Raw genomic sequence first — 21,585 nt, 5'->3', positions numbered from 1 at the left:
ATCATTCCAAAAAACCATGGAAGCGATCACAAAACTCGGATGGACAAAATCGAAACACGTGCCTTACAGTCCTGATCTGGCTCCATGTGACTCATCTGGTTGGGAAACTGAAAGACACTCTTTGTGGAACAAGATTTTAGGATGATGACTCCGTTGTGCATGCTGCCAAACAGTGATTCCAACAGGTTGGTTCAGAATTTTACCGTGCGGGTATACAGGCGCTGGTTCCAAGATGTCGTAAGGCAGTTGAGACGGATGTAAATTATGTGGAGAAATGAAAATATTGTTCCTAAAGGGTGTATCTACACACTGTAAAACATTCATACATGTAGAATAAAAGATGGATTTTTTTAAAAAAAATAGTGTGCATTTCTTTTGGAGTGGCTCTCCGAAATTGGAAGAACAGCTGCAGAGGAATGGGAATCACTGTCAACGATGTACAGATATTTTCATTAAGTTTTGCTGATGATCAAACTACTATAGCACAAGGTGATTATGACCTTGAGTTCATGAAGCAACAAAATTAGGAACTCGAAATGAGTCTAGACAAAAACAGAGAATTTAGTGGTGAATAGTGATGCTAAATTTGAAGTACACATCAATGACAAAGCAGTTATCAGACAGGTAGATAAATTTAAATATTTTGGGGCACGTATTGATAAAAATGGATTGGGCCATACAGAATTCAGCAAAGCAGAAAAGTGTTAGGGTGTATGAATTCTTTTTGGTAGGATAAGAATATTTCCAACAACAGTAAGAAAAGAGTAGGTAAGATAATGCAGAATATCAAGAATTGAAAGAAAAACTGATGATGAAGTAAGAGCTAGAATGATGGCAAATAATGCAGTGATAGAATTGAAAGAAAATCATTAAAATGGTCCTGACATATGATGAGAATGCCAGATCAACGGTGGGCAAAGATGATTTATGAATGGAAACCACCTGGCAGACATAATCATGGAAGACCACGACGTTCTTGGACAGACCTCATAAATGGATTAATGGAACATCGCAGCATCGACAAGGAAGATGTGCTGGATAATGAGGCTTGGTGGTGGATAACAGGAGTGCAACAAGATGTTATTAACTAATCTTTGTATTGATTAATCCTGTGATGATGATGATAGTTTGTATCAACATGATATTGTACCTTGCCATAAAGCATCATCTATGAGGTGGTGGCTTGATGACATTAACATTCCTGAAATGGACTGGTCTAGTCGGAGTCCTGACCTGACACTAATGAACACCTGTGGGATGAGTTAGAATGTCTACTTCGCTTCAAACCCAAATTTCGAATATTACTACCTTCTTTGGCTTCGGATCTTGAGGAAGAATGGATTGCATTCCTCGGCAGACAACTGAAACTTCCTGGCAGATTAAAACTCTGTGACAGATTGGGACTCGACCCTGAGACTGCGCCCTACAAGCAGTTATCACAGGTGTATTTCTACCATTACCTAATCTCCTACCTTGCAAACTTCAAAGAAGTCCTTCCTGCGAAACTTGCAGGTCTAGAATTCCCCTCTTTCAGGAGTGCTAGTCTCACAAGTGTCTCCGTGAGAACTTCTATAGAGTTAGGAAGGTAGGAGATGAGTTACTGGTAGAAATAGAGCTCTGAGGAAATGTCATAAGTCATGCTCAGGTAGCTTAGTTGGTAGACCTGTTGCCCACAAAACGCAAAGAACCTGGGTTCAAGTTCCAGTCCGATACACAGTTTTAATCTGTAATTTAGTATTATATCAGTGTGTACTCCACTGCAGAGTGAACATTCATTTTGGATTCAGACATCTCTTTGAAAGTGTCTGCGGCAGAATTAAAGCCACTTAAAGGAGATGGATGCAACACCCCCTATTAATGTGTACCAGTAGGTGCCTGGATTCTTCCAATCAGATAGTGTACAATCATTAATGGTTTTTGTTGATAACAATGTTTCTGCTGAACTGTGATGTACATAATGACAATACTAGAAACAAAATTAATATCCCTGCATACTTTGCCTTCTCCTCCAGGGTTCAGAAAGGAGTTACATACTGTGGATGGTGAGATGTTCATTTAACAAGTTCCCATCAAACCTAATGCAAGAAATAAATAAATTCAGATGAAAATAAATTGAAAGTATACCTCATTAGCAACTCTCTCTACTAATAATGTGAAAGGGACTGGAGCATTGTTATCTTCCTGGCATGTAGAACCGTTTGTAATAAAGTTGTATGACATATAATAATGTGTTATAAATAGGAAACAATATTTGTAGATGTCAAAATGTTTTCTTTGACAAATACCTTTACAATCAAGTGAATATTATGCTAGCAAGAACAGATAAACAGTAGCTATATAATATATTAGTCAACCACAATATTATAGTACCTGGGAGATAGGACTTATTGTGAGTTTTTATCATGATATTTCATGAAGAAATGTGAAACACTTGATAATATATGCACAACTATCTTGATATCATTCACAGTGTGATGTGTTTTCCTTAGTCACTGCTGAACTTGTTTATTGTAATGTCACTGCGTGTTTCCTGTAACAGCCATGTGAGGCCAAGTGCAGTGACATGATCAAATAATACTATCAAAACCACCAGTGCTTTGCAATTGCTAAATATGTGTTGGAGTCGGATATTCTCTCTCTCTCTCTCTCTCTCTCTCTCTCTCTCTCTCTCCGCATAATCCTCACTCCTCTATTTTCCATTTCCTCCTCCCCTCTCTCTGTTCAGTTTTCCCTCCTCCTTCCATTTCCTTTTCACCCCTGTGACTGACTTTGAGCCTTGTTCATTATTATAGACAACAAAGCCTTGTTGTGAATTGACATGACTTGAAGTAAATGGATAAATCGGTCGAGGTCATTGGTATGTGGGGTATGAGAGACTCCTCCTGCTGTCTTATCTGTGAGGATATTAGCTTTAGTGATACTTTTTCTCGTAGTTTGAATCTGCAAGAGTATAAATTACAAATTCAGACAATTCAGATTCCATAGTAGTATTGTTTTTACAAGCACATAAGACATAAATACAGCTTTCCTGCTTTCTGTTAAATCAGACTGTGAGGAAGAAAACAAAAAGTAAGAGATGTCTTAATTTTTTGTTTTTATAAAGGGGAACAATTTGTCTAATGGTTTAAATCCTCTATTACCTGTATCATAGTTACAACTGATTGAGAAAAGTATGCGAAATCCCACATTTTCACATTGTTTTGAAACATATAGATAATTATATTCCACGATAATTATCATCTATAAAATGCCTGTGTAAAAGTAGTCCTTTTTTCACTGAAACTTCAAAAGTGAATAAAAACAGCCTAAAACAACGTAATATATAATTGAAAACACACACGTTACACTTTAGGTGTTTGATTTTTTAAGTTGCTACTCTGGGACCTGTTTTTTCAATTGACAGAAGAAATTTTAGAAACCACTTAAACGGTGTGGAAATCTTTGTTTTTCATGCAGTGAAAAAATATGTTCATTTTTGACTGACTGACACTTATTTCTGTCTAGCTAGTGTTCTCAGTGTAAGATTATCCCCATCCATGTAAGTGGCTGCCGATCATAGAACTTGTCTTAGGCAACCTAAAAGATGTTAGAGATGCAAAGGCACCCTTAGTTGCACTTCCTTATTGCAACACACACACACACACACACACACACACACACACACACACACACACACACACACACACAGGTTTAGTACCTCACTGCTTCGCTCATATGGCCTGCAGAAATTTTGTTCTTTTTACTTGATTGAATTTTTATGTTGTTCACAAATTGCAACACCTGCAAAGTTTTTCACTCTAATTACTGCCATATAAGCATGGTCTTTTCCAAATGTACTTCAGACCAAAAAGCGATTTTGGAAGCAGAAGTCCAAAGTTTTGTTAACCATGCCTTCTGTATTCTTGTGGAGATACTTCCATAGCAACTTTCATCCCGTAACAAATATTTCTTTACATCTAACGGAGAAGTAAAATAACAGTTTTCATAAATTTAGCTTTAACATGTTTTTTTAGGTAACAATATGTTTTCTTAAAAATTTTCATCCCCTATTGCACTCCCTTAGGGGTTGAATTTCCAGAAACACTGAAATACACACTTTTTAAAATTTCTAACTGAGAAGTCAAATACCATTTGTCATAGATGTAGCCTTAAAAATCCCTTAGTAGTTTTTCAGTAATTATTTATTTTCAGAAAAACTTTCACCCCTGTTTTTTACCCACCTTACTGGTGGAGTTTCTAAAAAATGTTTAAACACATACTTATTTTCCGATTGAGAAATGAAATTCCGGTATTTCTAGTTCTAGCTTCAATATTTCCTTAATAGAGACAGTGTATGTACGTATTGTATGTTAACCGGGGACCTAGAAACAACAGAGAGGCTCTGTCCCTGCCGCAGCTGCAGTGGTCCACAACTCCACCGCCCCACACCGTACCCAGGGTTATTGTGTGGTGCGGCCCCCGGTGGATTCCCCAGGGAACGTCTTACACCAGACGAGTGTAACTCCCATGTTTGCGTGGTAGAGTAAAGGTGGTGTAGGTGTTGCACAGGAATCGCTGACATAGTGTAACTGAGGCAGAATAAGGGGAACCATCCCACATTCGCTGAGGCAGATGGAAAACCACCTAAAAACCATCCACAGACTGCCCGGAAAGTCATGCATTAGACTGCACGGCCAACCGGGCGGGTTAATAGATACATACTGTCAAAATGCCTTTCATCCCCTGTTTCAGCCCTTAGGAGTGGAATTCCAAACAATCCCTTCTTAAACAGTACCTACAGTATAAGATCCACACCCTCTCCAGTTTCTGTCCTTGGGAATTTGGGTTTGGCAGTAATGAGTCAGTGAATTAGTCTGACCCTATTTCAGTCCCATAGGTGTTGAATTTCCAAAAACAGTGGAACATGTATTTTTTTCATCTTGAACAGATGCCAAACACCAATTTACAAAGATTTATCTCCCTAGTCCACCTCATTAGGGATCTAATTTCCCAAAACACTGAAACACATTTTTTTAATGTGTAATTACAAAGTCAAATGTTAGTGTTCATGGATGTAGAACTAAAAATATTTTAGTAGTTTTTTAATAATGATACATTTTCAAAAAAAAAGGTTTCACCTCCTTAGGGTTAAATTTCAGAAAGTGCTGAAACATGTATTGCTTTATTTCTGTCCGAGAAACCAAATACTAATTTTTGTATGTCTGGCTTTAAAATTGCCTTAATAGTGACATTTTCAAAAAAAACTTCTCATCCCGTATTTCACCCCCTTAGGGCTGGAATTTTGAAAAATCTCTTCTTAATCGTGTCCTACAGTAAAAGATATATACCTCACCAAATTTTAAGTTTCTATATGTAGCGGTTTGGGCTTGGTGATTGGTCAGTCAGGACATTACCCTTTTATACATAGATGCATATGAACATAAGATATTAATATTGTTGATTCCCTTCAACAAATTAATTTTTGTCACACAAATACTTAGACTATTCAGAGATTTTTCCCATTGTCACTTATATGTGACCATCTCTTGTAATTATGATGTAATGCTTATGTAATTAACTGACACTAATTATGTGCCTGGCCAAGACTTGTACCCAGAATCTTCCCTTTTGCTGGCAATTATTTTACTGACTATCAAGCATGAATTGAAACCATCCTCATGGCCTCAGTCCTGCCAGTACCTCCCTCCTACTTCCCATACTTTCCAGAAGTTTTCCTGCATATCTTATGGCACTAACACTTCTGAAAGAGAGAATGTCTTAGGCAGTGGCTTTGCCACAACCTATGGTATTGTTTCCAGAATGAATCTTGCTTTCGTTTATGGAGGGTGTGCTGTTTTCAAATTTCCAGTCAGACTAAAACTGTACGCTGATCTTAGATTCGATCCTAGAACCTTACCTTTTGGTGGCAGTTCTCATAGTGACTGAGCTTGCCATCTTTTTCAGCTAGTCTTCTTAACATTAACTCGTTTATCTACATTAGCAGGCACCAATTAGTTTATGTTGTTGTTGTTGTTGTCTTCAGTCCTGAGACTGGTTTGATGCAGCTCTCCATGCTACTCTATCCTGTGCAAGCTGCTTCATCTCCCAGTACCTACTGCAACCTACATCCTTCTGAATCTGCTTAGTGTACTCATCTCTCGGTCTCCCTCTACGATTTTTACCCTCGACGCTGCCCTCCAATGCTAAATTTGTGATCCCTTGATGCCTCCGAACGTGACCTACCAACCGATCCCTTCTTCTGGTCAAGTTGTGCCACAGACTTCTCTTCTCCCCAATCCTATTCAATACTTCCTCATTAGTTATGCGATCTACCCATCTAATCTTCAGCATTCTTCTGTAGCACCACATTTCGAAAGCTTCTATTCTCTTCTTGTCCAAACTAGTTATCGTCCATGTTTCACTTCCATACATGGCTACACTCCAAACAAATACTTTCAGAAACGACTTCCTGATACATAAATCTATATTCGATGTTAACAAATTTCTCTTCTTCAGAAACGCTTTCCTTGCCATTGCCAGTCTACATTTTATATCCTCTCTACTTCGACCATCATCAGTTATTTTACTTCCTAAATAGCAAAACTCCTTTACTACTTTAAGTGTCTCATTTCCTAATCTAATTCCCTCAGCATCACCCGATTTAATTTGACTACATTCCATTATCCTCGTTTTGCTTTTGTTAATGTTCATCTTATATCCTCCTTTCAAGACACTGTCCATTCCGTTCAACTGCTCTTCCAAGTCCTTTGCCGTCTCTGACAGAATTACAATGTCATCGGCGAACCTCAAAGTTTTTACTTCGTCTCCATGAATTTTAATACCTACTCCGAATTTTTCTTTTGTTTCCTTTACTGCTTGCTCAATATACAGATTGAATAACATCGGGGAGAGGCTACAACCCTGTCTCACTCCTTTCCCAACCACTGCTTCCCTTTCATGCCCCTCGACTCTTATTACTGCCATCTGGTTTCTGTACAAATTATAAATAGCCTTTCGCTCCCTGCATTTTACCCCTGCCACCTTTAGAATTTGAAAAAGAGTATTCCAGTCAACATTGTCAAAAGCTTTCTCTAAGTCTACAAATGCTAGAAACGTAGGTTTGCCTTTTCTTAATCTTTCTTCTAAGATAAGTCGTAAGGTCAGTATTGCCTCACGTGTTCCAACATTTCGACGGAATCCAAACTGATCCTCCCCGAGGTCTGCATCTACCAGTTTTTCCATTCGTCTGTAAAGAATTCGCGTTAGTATTTTGCAGCCGTGGCTTATTAAACTGATAGTTCGGTAATTTTCACATCTGTCAGCACCTGCTTTCTTTGGGATTGGAATTATTATATTCTTCTTGAAGTCTGAGGGTATTTCGCATCTTGCTCACCAGCTGGTAGAGTTTTGTCATGACTGGCTCTCCCAAGGCCGTCAGTAGTTCTAATGGAATGTTGTCTACTCCGGGGGCCTTGTTTCGACTCAGGTCTTTCAGTGCTCTGTCAAACTCTTCACGCAGTATCGTATCTCCCATTTCGTCTTCATCTACATCCTCTTCCATTTCCATAATATTGTCCTCAAGTACATCGCCCTTGTATAAACCTTCTATATACTCCTTCCACCTTTCTGCCTTCCCTTCTTTGCTTAGAACTGGGCTGCCATCTGAGCTCTTGATATTCATACACGTGGTTCTCTTCTCTCCAAAGGTCTCTTTAATTTTCCTGTAGGCAGTATCTATCTTACCCCTAGTGAGATAAGCTTCTACATCCTTACATTTGTCCTCTAGCCATCCCTGTTTAGCCATTTTGCACTTCCTGTCGATCTCATTTTTGAGACGTTTGTATTCCTTTTTGCCTGCTTCATTTACTGCATTTTTATATTTTCTCCTTTCATCAATTAAATTCAATATTTCTTCTGTTACCCAAGGATTTCTAGCAGCCCTCGTCTTTGTACCTACTTTATCCTCTGCTGCCTTCACTACTACATCCCTCAGAGCTACCCATTCTTCTTCTACTGTATTTCTTTCCCCTATTCCTGTCAATTGTTCCCTTATGCTCTCTCTGAAACTCTGTACAACCTCTGGTTCTTTCAGTTTATCCAGGTCCCATCTCCTTAATTTCCCACATTTTTGCAGTTTCTTCAGTTTTACTCTACAGGTCATAACCAATAGATTGTGGTCAGAGTCCACATCTGCCCCTGGAAATGTCTTACAACTTAAAACCTGGTTCCTAAATCTCTGTCTTACCATTATATAATCTATCTGATACCTTTTAGTATCTCCAGGGTTCTTCCACGTATACAACCTTCTTTCATGATTCTTAAACCAAGTGTTAGCTATTATTAAGTTGTGCTCTGTGCAAAATTCTACTAGGCGGCTTCCTCTTTCATTTCTTAGCCCCAATCCATATTCACCTACTATGTTTCCTTCTCTCCCTTTTCCTACACTCGAATTCCAGTCACCCATTACTATTAAATTTTCGTCTCCCTTCACTATCTGAATGATTTCTTTTATTTCATTGTACATTTCTTCAATTTCTTCATCTGCAGAGCTAGTTGGCATATAAACTTGTACTACTGTAGTAGGTGTGGGCTTCGTATCTATCTTGGCCACAATAATGCGTTCACTATGCTGTTTGTAGTAGCTTACCCGCATTCCTATTTTCCTATTCATTATTAAACCTACTCCTGCATTACCCCTATTTGATTTTGTGTTTATAACCCTGTAGTCACCTGTCCAGAAGTCTTGTTCCTCCTGCCACCGAACTTCACTAATTCCCACTATATCTAACTTTAACCTATCCATTTCCCTTTTTAAATTTTCTAACCTACCTGCCCGATTTAGGGATCTGACATTCCACGCTCCGATCCGTAGAACGCCAGTTTTCTTTCTCCTGATAACGACATCCTCCTGAGTAGTCCCCGCCCGGAGATCCGAATGGGGGACTATTTTACCTCCGGAATATTTTACCCAAGAGGATGCCATCATCATTTAATCATACAGTAAAGCTGCATGTCCTCGGGAAAAATTACGGCTGTAGTTTCCCCTTGCTTTCAGCCGTTCGCAGTACCAGCACAGCAAGGCCGTTTTGGTTAATGTTGCAAGGCCAGATCAGTCAATCATCCAAACTGTTGCCCCTGCAACTACTGAAAAGGCTGCTGCCCCTCTTCAGGAACCACACGTTTGTCTGGCCTCTCAACAGATACCCCTCCGTTGTGGTTGCACCTACGGTACGGCCATCTGTATCGCTGAGGCACGCAAGCCTCCCCACCAACGGCAAGGTCCATGGTTCATGGGGGGAGGAATTAGTTTATATGGTGATGTAAATACTGATCTGTATTAAGTCTGTTGTGTAACAAAATACATTTATAATCAAATTGCTTAAACCCCTCTGTGTTAATGTTGGAATTGATTTTATGTCACCTCACATTCTTTTCAGTTTTTGTTCCACACCAGATTTTCACAAAAATCTGGTCTCCAGTAATCTTGTTAGTGGTCAGGTACTGATATTGAGTGCAGAATTCAGCTGTAAGCCAGCAAAAATACATGCTGAGTTTTGTGTTTTCCTAGTGACACACTATTAATTAATTTTTTTTTTTCAGGTGACAATGAATCTGGTAAGACAACACTGATAGCAAAACTTCAAGGAGTTGAGGATCCAAAGAAGGGCTCTGGTTTAGAATATGCTTATATTGATGTGAGAGATGAATACAGAGATGGTAATTATAAAAGTTTATATATATGCACGAGTTTACCTTTATAACTATATCATGCAAAATTTTGTCAAGATTCAGAATGCAAATGACCCATCCTTAAGAGGCTCGCACTTCTCCAGTAATTTGCACAAAGCTTCTTATGGGTAGCATGTGTAATGGAGACATGTTGGACAACTAAAGTAAACAAACATGTTCACTGACTGGCTGACACACATTGTTTCACTTATATCAATAAGACTGCACTGTTTTGATAATGATTCTTAGTTACGATGTTTTTGTAATATAATGGTTATTTTGCACGGCAGAACAAAATGAATTGTTTCAAGCTTTAAATGATTACAATAACATTAGTTTTATTTGTGTTATAGTTAATATAAGCAAATTTTTATTGATAGCATATTATGTGGAATTCAGGTGGTCGGATTGAGAAGTAATTCCCCCATTAAAAATACCATGAGTAAGCTTCACAAGCCAATAGTCTTAAGCCGTCGCTACACGGACCATGCTGTCGAACATCAGCATTAAGCGTGTAGAGTTCAGCGTGCTGCCTAACGCTATGAAACTATTAGACTCGTGCACCTGCTGAACGCTCGGAAACAATGCGACTCGTGCACACAGTACATGGGCCCCATTGTGGTATATGCGATCACAGTGCACGCCAGTTGCAGTTGTCAGCTGTACCTGGCTCACAAATCACACTATTTATGAAATGGGCAAACTTAAAATTCCTATATGAGCTCTATTAAAATGTACTTTCCTGGCTTGTCCATACTCCCATCGGCTTACTCTGTCTGTAGATAAAAACAATGTCCATAAAAATGATATAAGGCAAAAAGGAAAGTACCATGTCTGCCCAATGAGGACATTGGCTTATGCCATTGCTAATAGTGCGATGAAAGTTTCAATAATTATCCACGCAGGGTAAACATTATTTCATCATTCTCATTTTTCAATGAAATCCTAAGGTCATTCTTACTTGATCTCTGTTCCTACTCAGTAGAACAATCTCTGCATGTGAATTACAAAACTTAAAAAAAAAAAAAAGGGCAAACTATCTTACTGCAATTAGTGCAAGGTGTCCTGTCGATCAAGCCAATCAAACAAACTCGCCCCTCAAAAATAGCATCCTAATATTTACTCTAACATCGAATATTATAATATATACTTATGACTATATTGGGCAGGCAGGTTAGAAAATTTAAAAAGGGAAATGGATAGGTTAAAGTTAGATATAGTGGGAATTAGTGACGTTCGGTGGCATGAGGAAGAAGACTTCTGGTCAGGCGACTACAGGGTTATAAACACAAAATCAAATAGGGGTAATGCAGGAGTAGATTTAATAATGAATAGGAAAATAGGAATGCGGGTAAGCTACTACAAACAGCATAGTGAACGCATTATTGTGGCCAAGATAGATACGAAGCCCACACCTACTACAGTAGTACAAGTTTATATGCCAACTAGCTCTGCAGATGACGAAGAAATTGAAGAAATGTATGATGAAATAAAAGAAATTATTCAGATAGTGAAGGGAGACGAAAATTTAATAGTTATGGGTGACTGGAATTTGGTAGTAGGAAAAAGGAGAGAAGGAAACGTAGTAGGTGAATATGGACTGGGGCTAAGAAATGAGAGGAAGCTGCCTGGTAGAATTTTGCACAGAGCACAACTTAATCATAGTTAACACTTGGTTTAAGAATCATGAAAGAAGGTTGTATACATGGGAGAACACTGGAGATACTAAAAGGTATCAGATAGATTATATAATGGTAAGACAGAGATTTAGGAACCAGGTTTTAAATTGTAAGACATTTCCAGGGGCAGATGTGGACTCTGACCACAACCTATTGGTTATGACCTGTAGATTCAAACTGAAGAAACGGCAAAAAGGTGGGAATTTAAGGAGATGGGACCTGGATAAACTGAAAGAACTAGAGGTTTCAGGAGAGCATAAGGGAACAATTGACAGAAATGGGGGAAAGAAATACAGTAGAAGAAGAATGGGTAGCTTTGAGGGATGAAGTAGTGAAGGCAGCATAGAATCAAGTAGGTAAAAAGACGAGAGCTAGTAGAAATCCTTGGGTAACAGAAGAAATATTGAATTTAATTGATGAAAGGAGAAAATATAAAAATGCAGTAAATGAAGCAGGCAGAAAGGAATACAAATGTCTCAAAAATGAGATAGACAGGAAGTGCAAAATGGCTAAGCAGGGATGGCTAGAGGACAAATGTAAGGATGTAGAGGCTTATCTCACTAGGGGGTAAGATAGATACTGCCAACAGGAAAATTAAAGAGACCTTTGGAGAAAAAAGAACCACTTGTATGAATATCAAGAGCTCAGATGGAAACCCAGTTCTAAGCAAAGAAGGGAAAGCAGAAAGGTGGAAGGAGTATATAGGGGGTCTATACAAGGGTGATGTACTTGAGGACAATATTATGGAAATGGAAGAGGATGAAGATGAAATGGGAGATACGATACTGCGTGAAGAGTTTGACAGAGCGACTGAAAGACCTGAGTCGAAACAAGGCCCACGGAGTAGACAACATTCCAGTGGAACTACTGACGGCCTTGGGAGAGCCAGTTCTGACAAAACTGTACCATCTGGTGAGCAAGATGTATGAAACAGGCGAAATACCCTCAATCTTCAAGAAGAATATAATAATTCCAATCGCAAAGAAATCAGGTGTTGACAGCTGTGAAAATTACCGAACAATCAGTTTAATAAGCCACAGCTGCAAAATACTAGCATGAATTCTTTGCAGACGAATGGAAAAACTAGTAGAAGCCGACCTCGGCGAAGATCAGTTTGGATTCCGTAGAAATGTTGGAACACTTGAGGCATTACTGACTTTACGACTTATCTTAGAAGAAAGATTAAGGAAAGCCAAACCTACGTTTCTAGCGTTTGTAGACTTAGAGAAAGCTTTTGACAATGTTGACTGGAATACTCTCTTTCAAATTCTGAAGGTGGCGGGGGTAAAATTTAGGGAGTGAAAGGCTATTTACAATTTGTACAGAAACCAGATGGCAGTTGTAAGAGTCGAGGGGCATGAAAGGGAAGCAGCGGTTGGGAAGGGAGTGAGACAGGGTTGTAGCCTCTCCCCGATGTTATTCAATCTGTATATTGAGCAAGCAGTAAAGGAAACAAAAGAAAATTTTAGGACTAGGTATTAAAATCTATGGAGAAGAAATAAAAATTTTAAGGTTCGCCGATGACATTGTAATTCTGTCGGAGACAGAAAAGGACTTGGAAGAGCAGTTGAACGCAATGGACAGTGTCTTGAAAGGTGGATATAAGATGAACATCAACTAAAGCAAAGTGAGGATAATGGAATGTAGTCGAATTAACTCGGGGGATGCTGAGGGAATTAGAATGGGAAATGACACTTAAAGTGGTAAAGGAGTTTTGCTATTTGGGGAGCAAAATAAGAGATGATGGTTGAAGTAGAGAGGATATAAAATGTAGACTGGCAATGGCAAGGAAAGCGTTTCTGAAGAAGAGAAATTTGTTAACATCGAGTATAGATTTAAGTGTCAGGAAGTCATTTCTGAAAGTATTTGTATGGAGTGTAGCCATGTATGCAAGTGAAACATGGACGATAAATAGTTTGGACAAGAAGAGAATAGAAGCTTTCGAAATGTGGTGCTACAGAAGAATGTTGAAGATTAGGTTGGTAGATCACATAACTAATGAGGAAGTACTGAATAGGATTGTGGAGAAGAGAAGTTTGTGCCACAAACTTGACCAGAAGAAGGGATCGGTTGGTAGGATATGTTCTGAGGAATCAAGGGATCACCAATTTAGTATTGGAGGGCAGCGTGGAGGGTAAAAATCGTAGAGGGAGACCAAGAGATGAATACACTAAGCAGATTCAGAAGGATGTAGGTTGCAGTACGTACTGGGAGATGAAGAAGCTTGCACAGGATAGAGTAGCATGGAGAGCTGCATCAAACCAGTCTCAGGACTGAATAATAAAACAACAACAACATCATATGACTAATAAAGTACCAAAACCTAGAAAAAAGTGAAGCTTTGAAGAAAAAAAAATTAGTCTGCAGTGGCACTCGACCCATTAACTTTTCTCTGTCTTGCTTCAAAACTGTGATGCTATTCATTATGCTACCGTGACATTGGTCAATGTTCAGCTGCACGTTGAGAATATCTGACATGCTAGATATTGCTCTGCATGTTCAGCAAGACTTCCCAACATGCTATTCCACACTACGACGTCAGAAACTCCGCGTTCGATAGAATGGTGCAAGTGCCAGCGGCTTAAGAGATGAGCTGTGACAGTGTACTGATCTGTAATGGCGATATGGGTCACACTATACACACATGCATTGTGGACTGTGAGCTGTCCTTGGTCAGCATACTAAATTTATGTTGACAAAATATGATTAGTTTCACGGATCCATATCATTTAAAAAAGCCTATATTTTAGTGAGGCAACCACTTTACCACTAAGAGAAAAATTAGAGGAGATATCAAGATAACAAAGTAGCTGACCAAACTGGAGTTAGGCTGCTGGCTCTCACTGTCTTGGTTGTGAGTTATGACAGGTTGTCAGTCTGCTTGTAGAACAACTGCACCTTGCACTGTAAGCATGAAGCTGGAGGCAACTGAAACCCTGGCTGATAAAGCATCACAGTAACGATGGCGTCTTCCACCAGATTCATCGATGACAACAGTGAAAATTAACATATTCCTAGCAATAAGCATTTGACATCCCTCCCCTTTTGACCCTGTCATTCAGTAAACAAACAGTATGTCAAGAGGCCCAGTCCTTTCCAACAGGACAGATAGGATCCCAGTGGTATATTATATGAAGCAGCAACCACAAATTACAAGTAGTTAAGCTGAAGAAGGCTGCCTGCAGTAATAGCTGTTTGGCCAACCAGATTTAGGTTTATTATGCTTTTGCTGTGGGATGGTTCCTTTCAAAGGGGCACAGCCAAATTGCATCTCCCTTCTTTATTTCTCAGTGTCTGCTTACTGTTCACACCACCGCCTCTACCCCGACACTCTTAACTATATTAAATTTGCCTTATTTTAAAGCATGGCTGTAAACAGCAGCTGTAAAATGATAATCTTGGAAAGGATGAAGAAATCGGCCAGCCATTTGTGCAACACAGGTATATTGGAACCCTTGATGTAGGTTTCAATAAATAATTTTACAGTTTTCATGAAGAGGTGCAACATATTGGTTACCAAAGGTTCAAGTAAAAAAATAATGAATGTAGATATAATAATAGAAGCAAAGGGTACACACTTATTTGTTACATCCTGTGTTGAAAAGGTCATTAAAATAAAGCTGTTTGGCTCTTGTCAAGTAAAAATTCCCCTCAAAAACAAAACAAATCATGGCCATCAGATGACATCAGTGTGAACTTCATGGATAAAACTTCTCAACCGCCGAATGTACAAGGCTCTGAAGTTAAGATAACTTCTGTATGGAGGGCACTGAAAATTTTGTTATCAGTCTCAGAATTGGTCTAGACAGTATGAAAATGGAAGAATCTCTTAAAAGTTAGGATAGCACATGAATGCAGTAACACCATACAAAAAGAAGTCACTAATAAGGATAGTATAGGTACTAAAGAGCATAAGTTAATTAATAACATTAATTGCAAAATGAAAAACAGTAAAGTATTAATAAGTCAGATAAAAGGAATTCAGAACCAACCTTTAATCAAAAGAGAACTGTTTAAGTAATACTAAAAAAAGAAATTATTGGGAAATTTCAAAAGAAATGGGTAGTGAATATGAATCTCAAGCCTTTTCTTTGGAGAAGCCAGTTTAAGATCCACAAGAACAGACATCCAATCTACCAGACTGTGAATAGTAAAGGTAGCACTCATAACAAGTTAGCTAGGATGATGGATGATGTGTCCAAAGCTACTAAACTACTGCGTCATCAGTCTGTTAGCTAGGCATTTACACACAAAAGTTAAAGAATCCTTTACTTTTCTCCTTTTTCTTTGCAAGTAGGTTAGATTAGATACACAAATTGGAAATTCTAAAATGCACCTCTCTCACACTCTGAAAGTAGTTTTCATCCACTAAGCAATTAACCTCGCTGTGTTTATGCTACTATCCCCTGAAAGTCTACAGAAATAAATTAACCGAAACAATTGTAATAATGGCTATGAGCCACTTTGACAACCAGGGCCCAGTTAATAAAAGGGCTAAAAATTCAGTTCTTAGTAGTAATAAAAGGAAGGAAAAAGGGAAAACAAAATGTTTAGCTATTTTGGGTAATATTTCATACATGTTCAGCCTCCTCTTTAACTAAAAAAATATGGCTGTAAGGTTACATTTTCTACCAATAATAGTCCGAAGAAAAAATCTTGTGCACTCGCTTGGCGTAAAAGATCCTTTTACCTACTCAAGTGTTTACAAAATGTTGTGCAACAATTGTCAGATGTTGGATAAACTGGAAAGGCAGGCGATCAAAGTGAGACATCGAGAGCACTTGCTGGGCAGGGGAAGTGCTAACATACATAATTCCACCTACACAGAGCATTTGTTAAATTCTGAACATTCTCCCAGAAAACTAGAAGAAACGGTAATAAATTAGATTTGTTGGAGGAAATTAAGATTTTTCAACATTTAGCTAAGTTTTATCGTAAATGAGCAGCTGCAACTGAATAAGAATTTCCTCAGCAGTTTAAGAGGTTACTCATGGCAGCTTAGCAATTGTTTGCTGGCTGCGTGTACATGTCAAGGATGTCGTTTTCCTCACACACATTCCCTTAAGTTACTTGTCGAGCACTAGATAGTTTACAGTCCAGTTGCTATACCAAAACAGAGATCGTACATTCACAACTATTTTAAGACATCATGTCTCAAGAGTTTTAATTAGAATCTGAACACTACTAGCTGTCCATTTGTATATGAGGTACAACAGTTTATGTTGCTAGAGAAGGAAGTTATTTCCATTGTGCCTGTAATTGTTTTAATGACATTATATTTTCACATAATACTTTCTGTTGCAGTGAGTTTTAAGACGTGTTGTAAATATTTTTTTTTTATCATCGTCATTTAATTTGTAAAATATTTCATGCACTGAATTGCACTGGTTAAGGAAGGCCTATAATGTATGATAATGATACACTGTTGTATTTCTCAATTATTGGGCATAAGCTACTCATCATGATTATGTGAGCCTAATTGTGCGCTACTTTGTCAATTGATGATATGTAAGCCACTTCGCACACTTATTTGCACGTTTCTTGTGCACTCTATACGGAAGTTACCTTAGCTTCAGACCTTAGTACATTAGTCAGTTGACAAGTTGCATCTGTGAATTACACACTGATATCATCTGACAGTCATGACTTATTTTATTATATCTGAGGTGAATTTTTACTTGACAAATGCCAAATGGCTTAATTTTAAAGTACATTTTGAACACAAGATATGACAAGCAAATGTGCACTTGTGGCTTCTAGTATTTTATCTGTATTTGTTATTTGGTGTACTTGAACCTTTTATAATCTGTGTAGTTTCTAGGAGTTTCATCTCCTTAAAAGAAGATAATTTTATAATGGAAGAGATCAGAATGATTGTCCTAAGCCACAACACAAGAAGTAAATTTTACAGGAGACCAAAATAAAGATTTGGACAGATTTAAAAATCATGTAAATAAATTTTAATGATTCAAAGTATGCTTACATTGGAACTCGGGACCTTTGCCTTTCGCGGGCAAGAGCTCTACCATCTGAGCTACCCAAGCACGACTCACACCCCACCCTCACAGCTTTACTTCTGTAAGGACCTCATCTCCTACCTTCCTATGCTTACATTACTGCACCATCTTCTGGAACATAAAGAGATCACATCTGCAGTAGATGTACCTAGCTATACTCAGTTGATACGTAGTGAAATCTCATTTCTCGAGACAGATAGGCTTGTATCATTCTGACCTGTTAAATTGGCAAAACCTAGGTCAATATTTCTAACAAACCTGTCATGCAACTGGTTGACTGATTTCACTCCCCCACCCAGAGTGCCTTATTTTGGTGTTCAGAGTGCACTAAGTTAAATGATTAATATGTAATATTAATCAAAATACAGCAGCTCATTTTTTTAAATTTGTTTGTAATATGTATTATTGTAATCATCCTTATTGTAAAAATTTGTTTCAGACCACACACGTTTGAGTGTATGGGTCCTGGACGGTGACCCAGCCCACTCTCACCTCCTCCGATTTGCGCTGTCGGAAGAGAGCTTCCCACATACGTTAGTCATGTTTGTTGCTGCCATGACTACCCCTTGGGGTATTCAGGAACAGCTGCAGACATGGGAATATGCACTGCAGGACCACATTGACAAACTGAAGCTCAAAAGGGATGAACTACAAGAGTACAGGCTTAAATGTATGCCACTGAAACAGACACTTTTATATTTTAAATATATATTAGTCTTTGAACAGTTTTTTATTAGAGAATTGTGCTTTAATTTTGATAGTTGGTTTGAGTTGGCAATGCTGCAAGCATAAATGTTGAAGTAAACAATAGTAATATACTTGTTGATATCTTTGGTATCATCATATGGGTTTTTATTGTCTTCCAGTATTTTCTGTAGCTTTTATAGTGAGGCAGCAGGAAGAATTAGCTCTACAGTATAACTGCAGATGTGTCAAATAGAAATGACGATTGATTATATATGTACTCAAATTCAAATGAAAATGTTGCGAGCTGTAAAATTTGAATGTGACAGTTTCTGTTTGTACCATTACTTTCCTCTATTCAGTTACAGGCATCTAGGAGCTGCAGAAAATGTAGGGGTGGGGGGACAGAAATATGTAAACACAAAAAACAAAATGCATTACTGTGCCTAATGAGGTGTGAGAGAACTGTTGGCATTCAACAGCTTCCAGTCATGTCAGAATGGATAAATACAGATCCTGTATGGTTTTCAAGGGAATCTTATAACATTCTTCCTGCAAAATAATGGCAAGCGCAGGTAACAATAATAGAGGTGGACAGCAATCGTGTACCCTTCTGTCAAAAGTAGACTGCAGAGGCTCAGTAATGTAATGTGATGTGATGTGGTGACTGTGGCTGGTGAAATGCAACAATTCATCCTCAAGTGCTGAAAAAAAAGTCCTCTATGATGCAAGCTGTGTGAACAGGGGCTCTGTCCTCTTGGAACACAGCATCACCATTCAGGAAGAAACATTGTTCCATCACAGGGACATGATTAGTCAAAATTGTCATGTAATCCTTGACAGTAATGCAGCCTGTGTAACCATGGAGTGTCTGAAATACCTTGATATGGTTGCCCAATTCATCACTAAACCCCCACCATGTTTCACTTACGTGATGTAAAATTGGCCAGGAGTTGGAAATAGTGTGAAACGAGACTCATCCAACCAAATGACATCTTCCATTGCTCCTTAGTCTGGTTGTATATCACATTTTCCTTTTAAGGTCATTTGCGTCACTGATGTGTGGTTTCAGAATTCCATCTTGCTCTACAGTTCTCAGCTTCTGGAGCTGCCTACATATTTTCTTGGTGCTGATAGGGTTTGCAAGTGCAAATTCAGTTCTGCAGTGACTTTTATACACATCATCTTAGTTTTCGTCTCAATCCTCTTCAGTGACCGCCTGTCACCATCACTCAACAGGCACTTTCGTCCACATTGAGGCTCAGTGGATGATGTTTTTCTGTTTTCCTAGTATGTGGTATAAATCTTCAATATGGTGTCTCTTGAAAAGCAAAACACTTTGGCTGCCTTGGTTATGGAAGAACCCTCAATACGAGCATAAACAATTTGCTCATGTTCAATTTTACTTAACTCCAACATAATGGACTTGCCACCACACAGAACATTGTTCTGACCATGACGTGACACTTGCAATGTATTGAGGACATTGTACGGGTACCATTTGTATCAAATAAAACAGCAAGAGCTGCAGGCTTAGATAGCATCTGTGTGTATGTACAACCATGCATTTCCTGCAGTGTTTCTGTATTTTTTCACCAACCCTTGTATGTTTTGCTCTAAAGTTGTAATTAATCTAATAATAATTCCTGCTAGGATAACTGCAGAAAAGTGTTAATAAACAGTTCTTTTGCTTTTGACTAGATGCCTTTATGATAGAAATCTGTCCAAAGAAGTTGCTTCAGTCGTGTAAGAATTGACACTGAAGCCTTCAGAGTGACACCATATTGAATGGCAAGCACCAGGATGGAAGCCACATGACATTCATTTATTTACTGCATAACTTCCCAGTTAACTCAACTGAATGCTTGAAATGCTTATGAATATTGATAAGGATGAATGATTAATCATATTTGGTTCTCTGCTGAATATCATTACTTTTGTAATCTACACGTGAAATTTCAAAAGGTTAAAGAATCAGTAATGTTGTGAGAAGGAAATTTGCTACTCACCATATAGGGGAGATGCTGAGTTACAGGTAGCCACAACGAAAAGACTCTCACAATCATAGCTTTCAGCCGTTAAAGCTTTCCTCAACAATAGACAGACATACACATGCCCCCCCCACACACACACACACAACTGCAGTCTCAAGCAACTGAAACCACATCCCAGCCTGGATTTTCCATTGTTTAATCAGTAATGTTAATCACTTGTTGGAAGTGTGACTTGAATGGCCACTAGTGTATTGCCATTGAAAATTCTCTTTAATAAACATCAGGACTACTGATGAATATTTTGGAAGTTGTGTTTGGATGGTAAGCGTTTTCATTTCCTTAGTGATGAATCTAATTTATTAATCAGTCTGGTGGATATTTATTAAAAATAACATTGCTGCCTGATACATGTTAAGTCTATGTTATATGTACCATCACATAATCACAAAGAAAGCTGCTAACAAAAATTGTAGGAATTGTTAGAAGAAACTTGTTTCCTTTGGAATAAAAATCTTACTAAAGACTAGAATTCTTTCCAGCTTTGCTACAAATATTTCGTATATATCTACATCGATACTCCGCAATCCGCCTTATGATGAGTGGCGGAGGGTTCCCTGTACTGATATTAGTCGTTTTCTTTCCTATTCCACTCGCAAATAGAATGAGAGAAAAAGGACTGTCTATATGCCTACATATGAGCCCTGATGCCTTGTATTTTGTATTCGTGGTCTGTACGCGCAATGTATTTTGACGACTGTAGAATCATTTTGCAGTCATCTTCAGGTGCTGGTTGGCTAAATTTTCTCAATTGTGTTTCTTGAAAATAATATCACCTTCACTCCAGGGATTCCCATTTGAATTCCTGAAACATTTCCATAACATTTGTGTGTTGGTCGAACCTACCAGTAACAAATCTAGCAGCCCGCCTATGAAATGCTTCAATGTCATCCTTTAATTCTACCTGGTATGGATCCCAAATGCTTGAGCAGTACTCAAGAAAAGGTCGCACTGCCATCCTACATGCAGTCTCCTTTCCCAGAATTCTGCCGATACACTGAAGTTGACCATTCACCTTTCTTACTACAATCTTCACATGTCTGTTCCATCTCTTGTCACTTTGCAACATTATACTTACAAGGGGAGGCCACGACGTTTGGAACATGGATTTACTGTAAACTTCGTAGACTCATAGTAGTCCATGAGGACAACAAAATGTGTAAGCAGTAGGGTGTATTTCTCAAGCATTACTGAGAAAATCGCAAGATAATTTCGGTTGTCGAATATATATTTGAGCGTGGCCATTTTAACTATGTAGCAGCTGCAGCCTTGTGGTGACGGCACGGTAGCTCAGCCTGTTCGGTCAGAGCATTAGCTTCCCTTTCTAGTAAAAAAACTGAGTGAATGGATGAACGAACAAACTGAACAGGTGTCGTCGGATGACTGCCCTGAACAAATTCAGCGAGCAATATAGAACAAAATGGGTGTTTTTTTTTAGTGGTTGGC

The 21,585-nt window shown here is 38.5% G+C and overlaps 1 protein-coding gene across 1 annotated transcript in view; it reads left to right on the top strand.

Moving 5' to 3' along the window:
- The window catches only part of LOC126272634 (cytoplasmic dynein 1 light intermediate chain 2), a 105,354-nt gene that overhangs the window by 37,344 nt on the left and 46,425 nt on the right, over positions 1–21,585 (top strand). The window contains exons 3-4 of the mRNA XM_049975607.1: positions 9,580–9,696; positions 17,844–18,074. Of these exons, the coding sequence (XP_049831564.1) occupies positions 9,580–9,696; positions 17,844–18,074 (348 nt within the window). The remainder of the gene's footprint in view (positions 1–9,579; positions 9,697–17,843; positions 18,075–21,585) is intronic.

Source organism: Schistocerca gregaria, chromosome 5 (genome assembly GCF_023897955.1).
Source record: "Schistocerca gregaria isolate iqSchGreg1 chromosome 5, iqSchGreg1.2, whole genome shotgun sequence".
NCBI lineage: Eukaryota > Metazoa > Arthropoda > Insecta > Orthoptera > Acrididae > Schistocerca > Schistocerca gregaria.
Note: the sequence above shows the minus strand (reverse complement) of the source record. Positions and strands in the feature narration are given on the sequence as shown.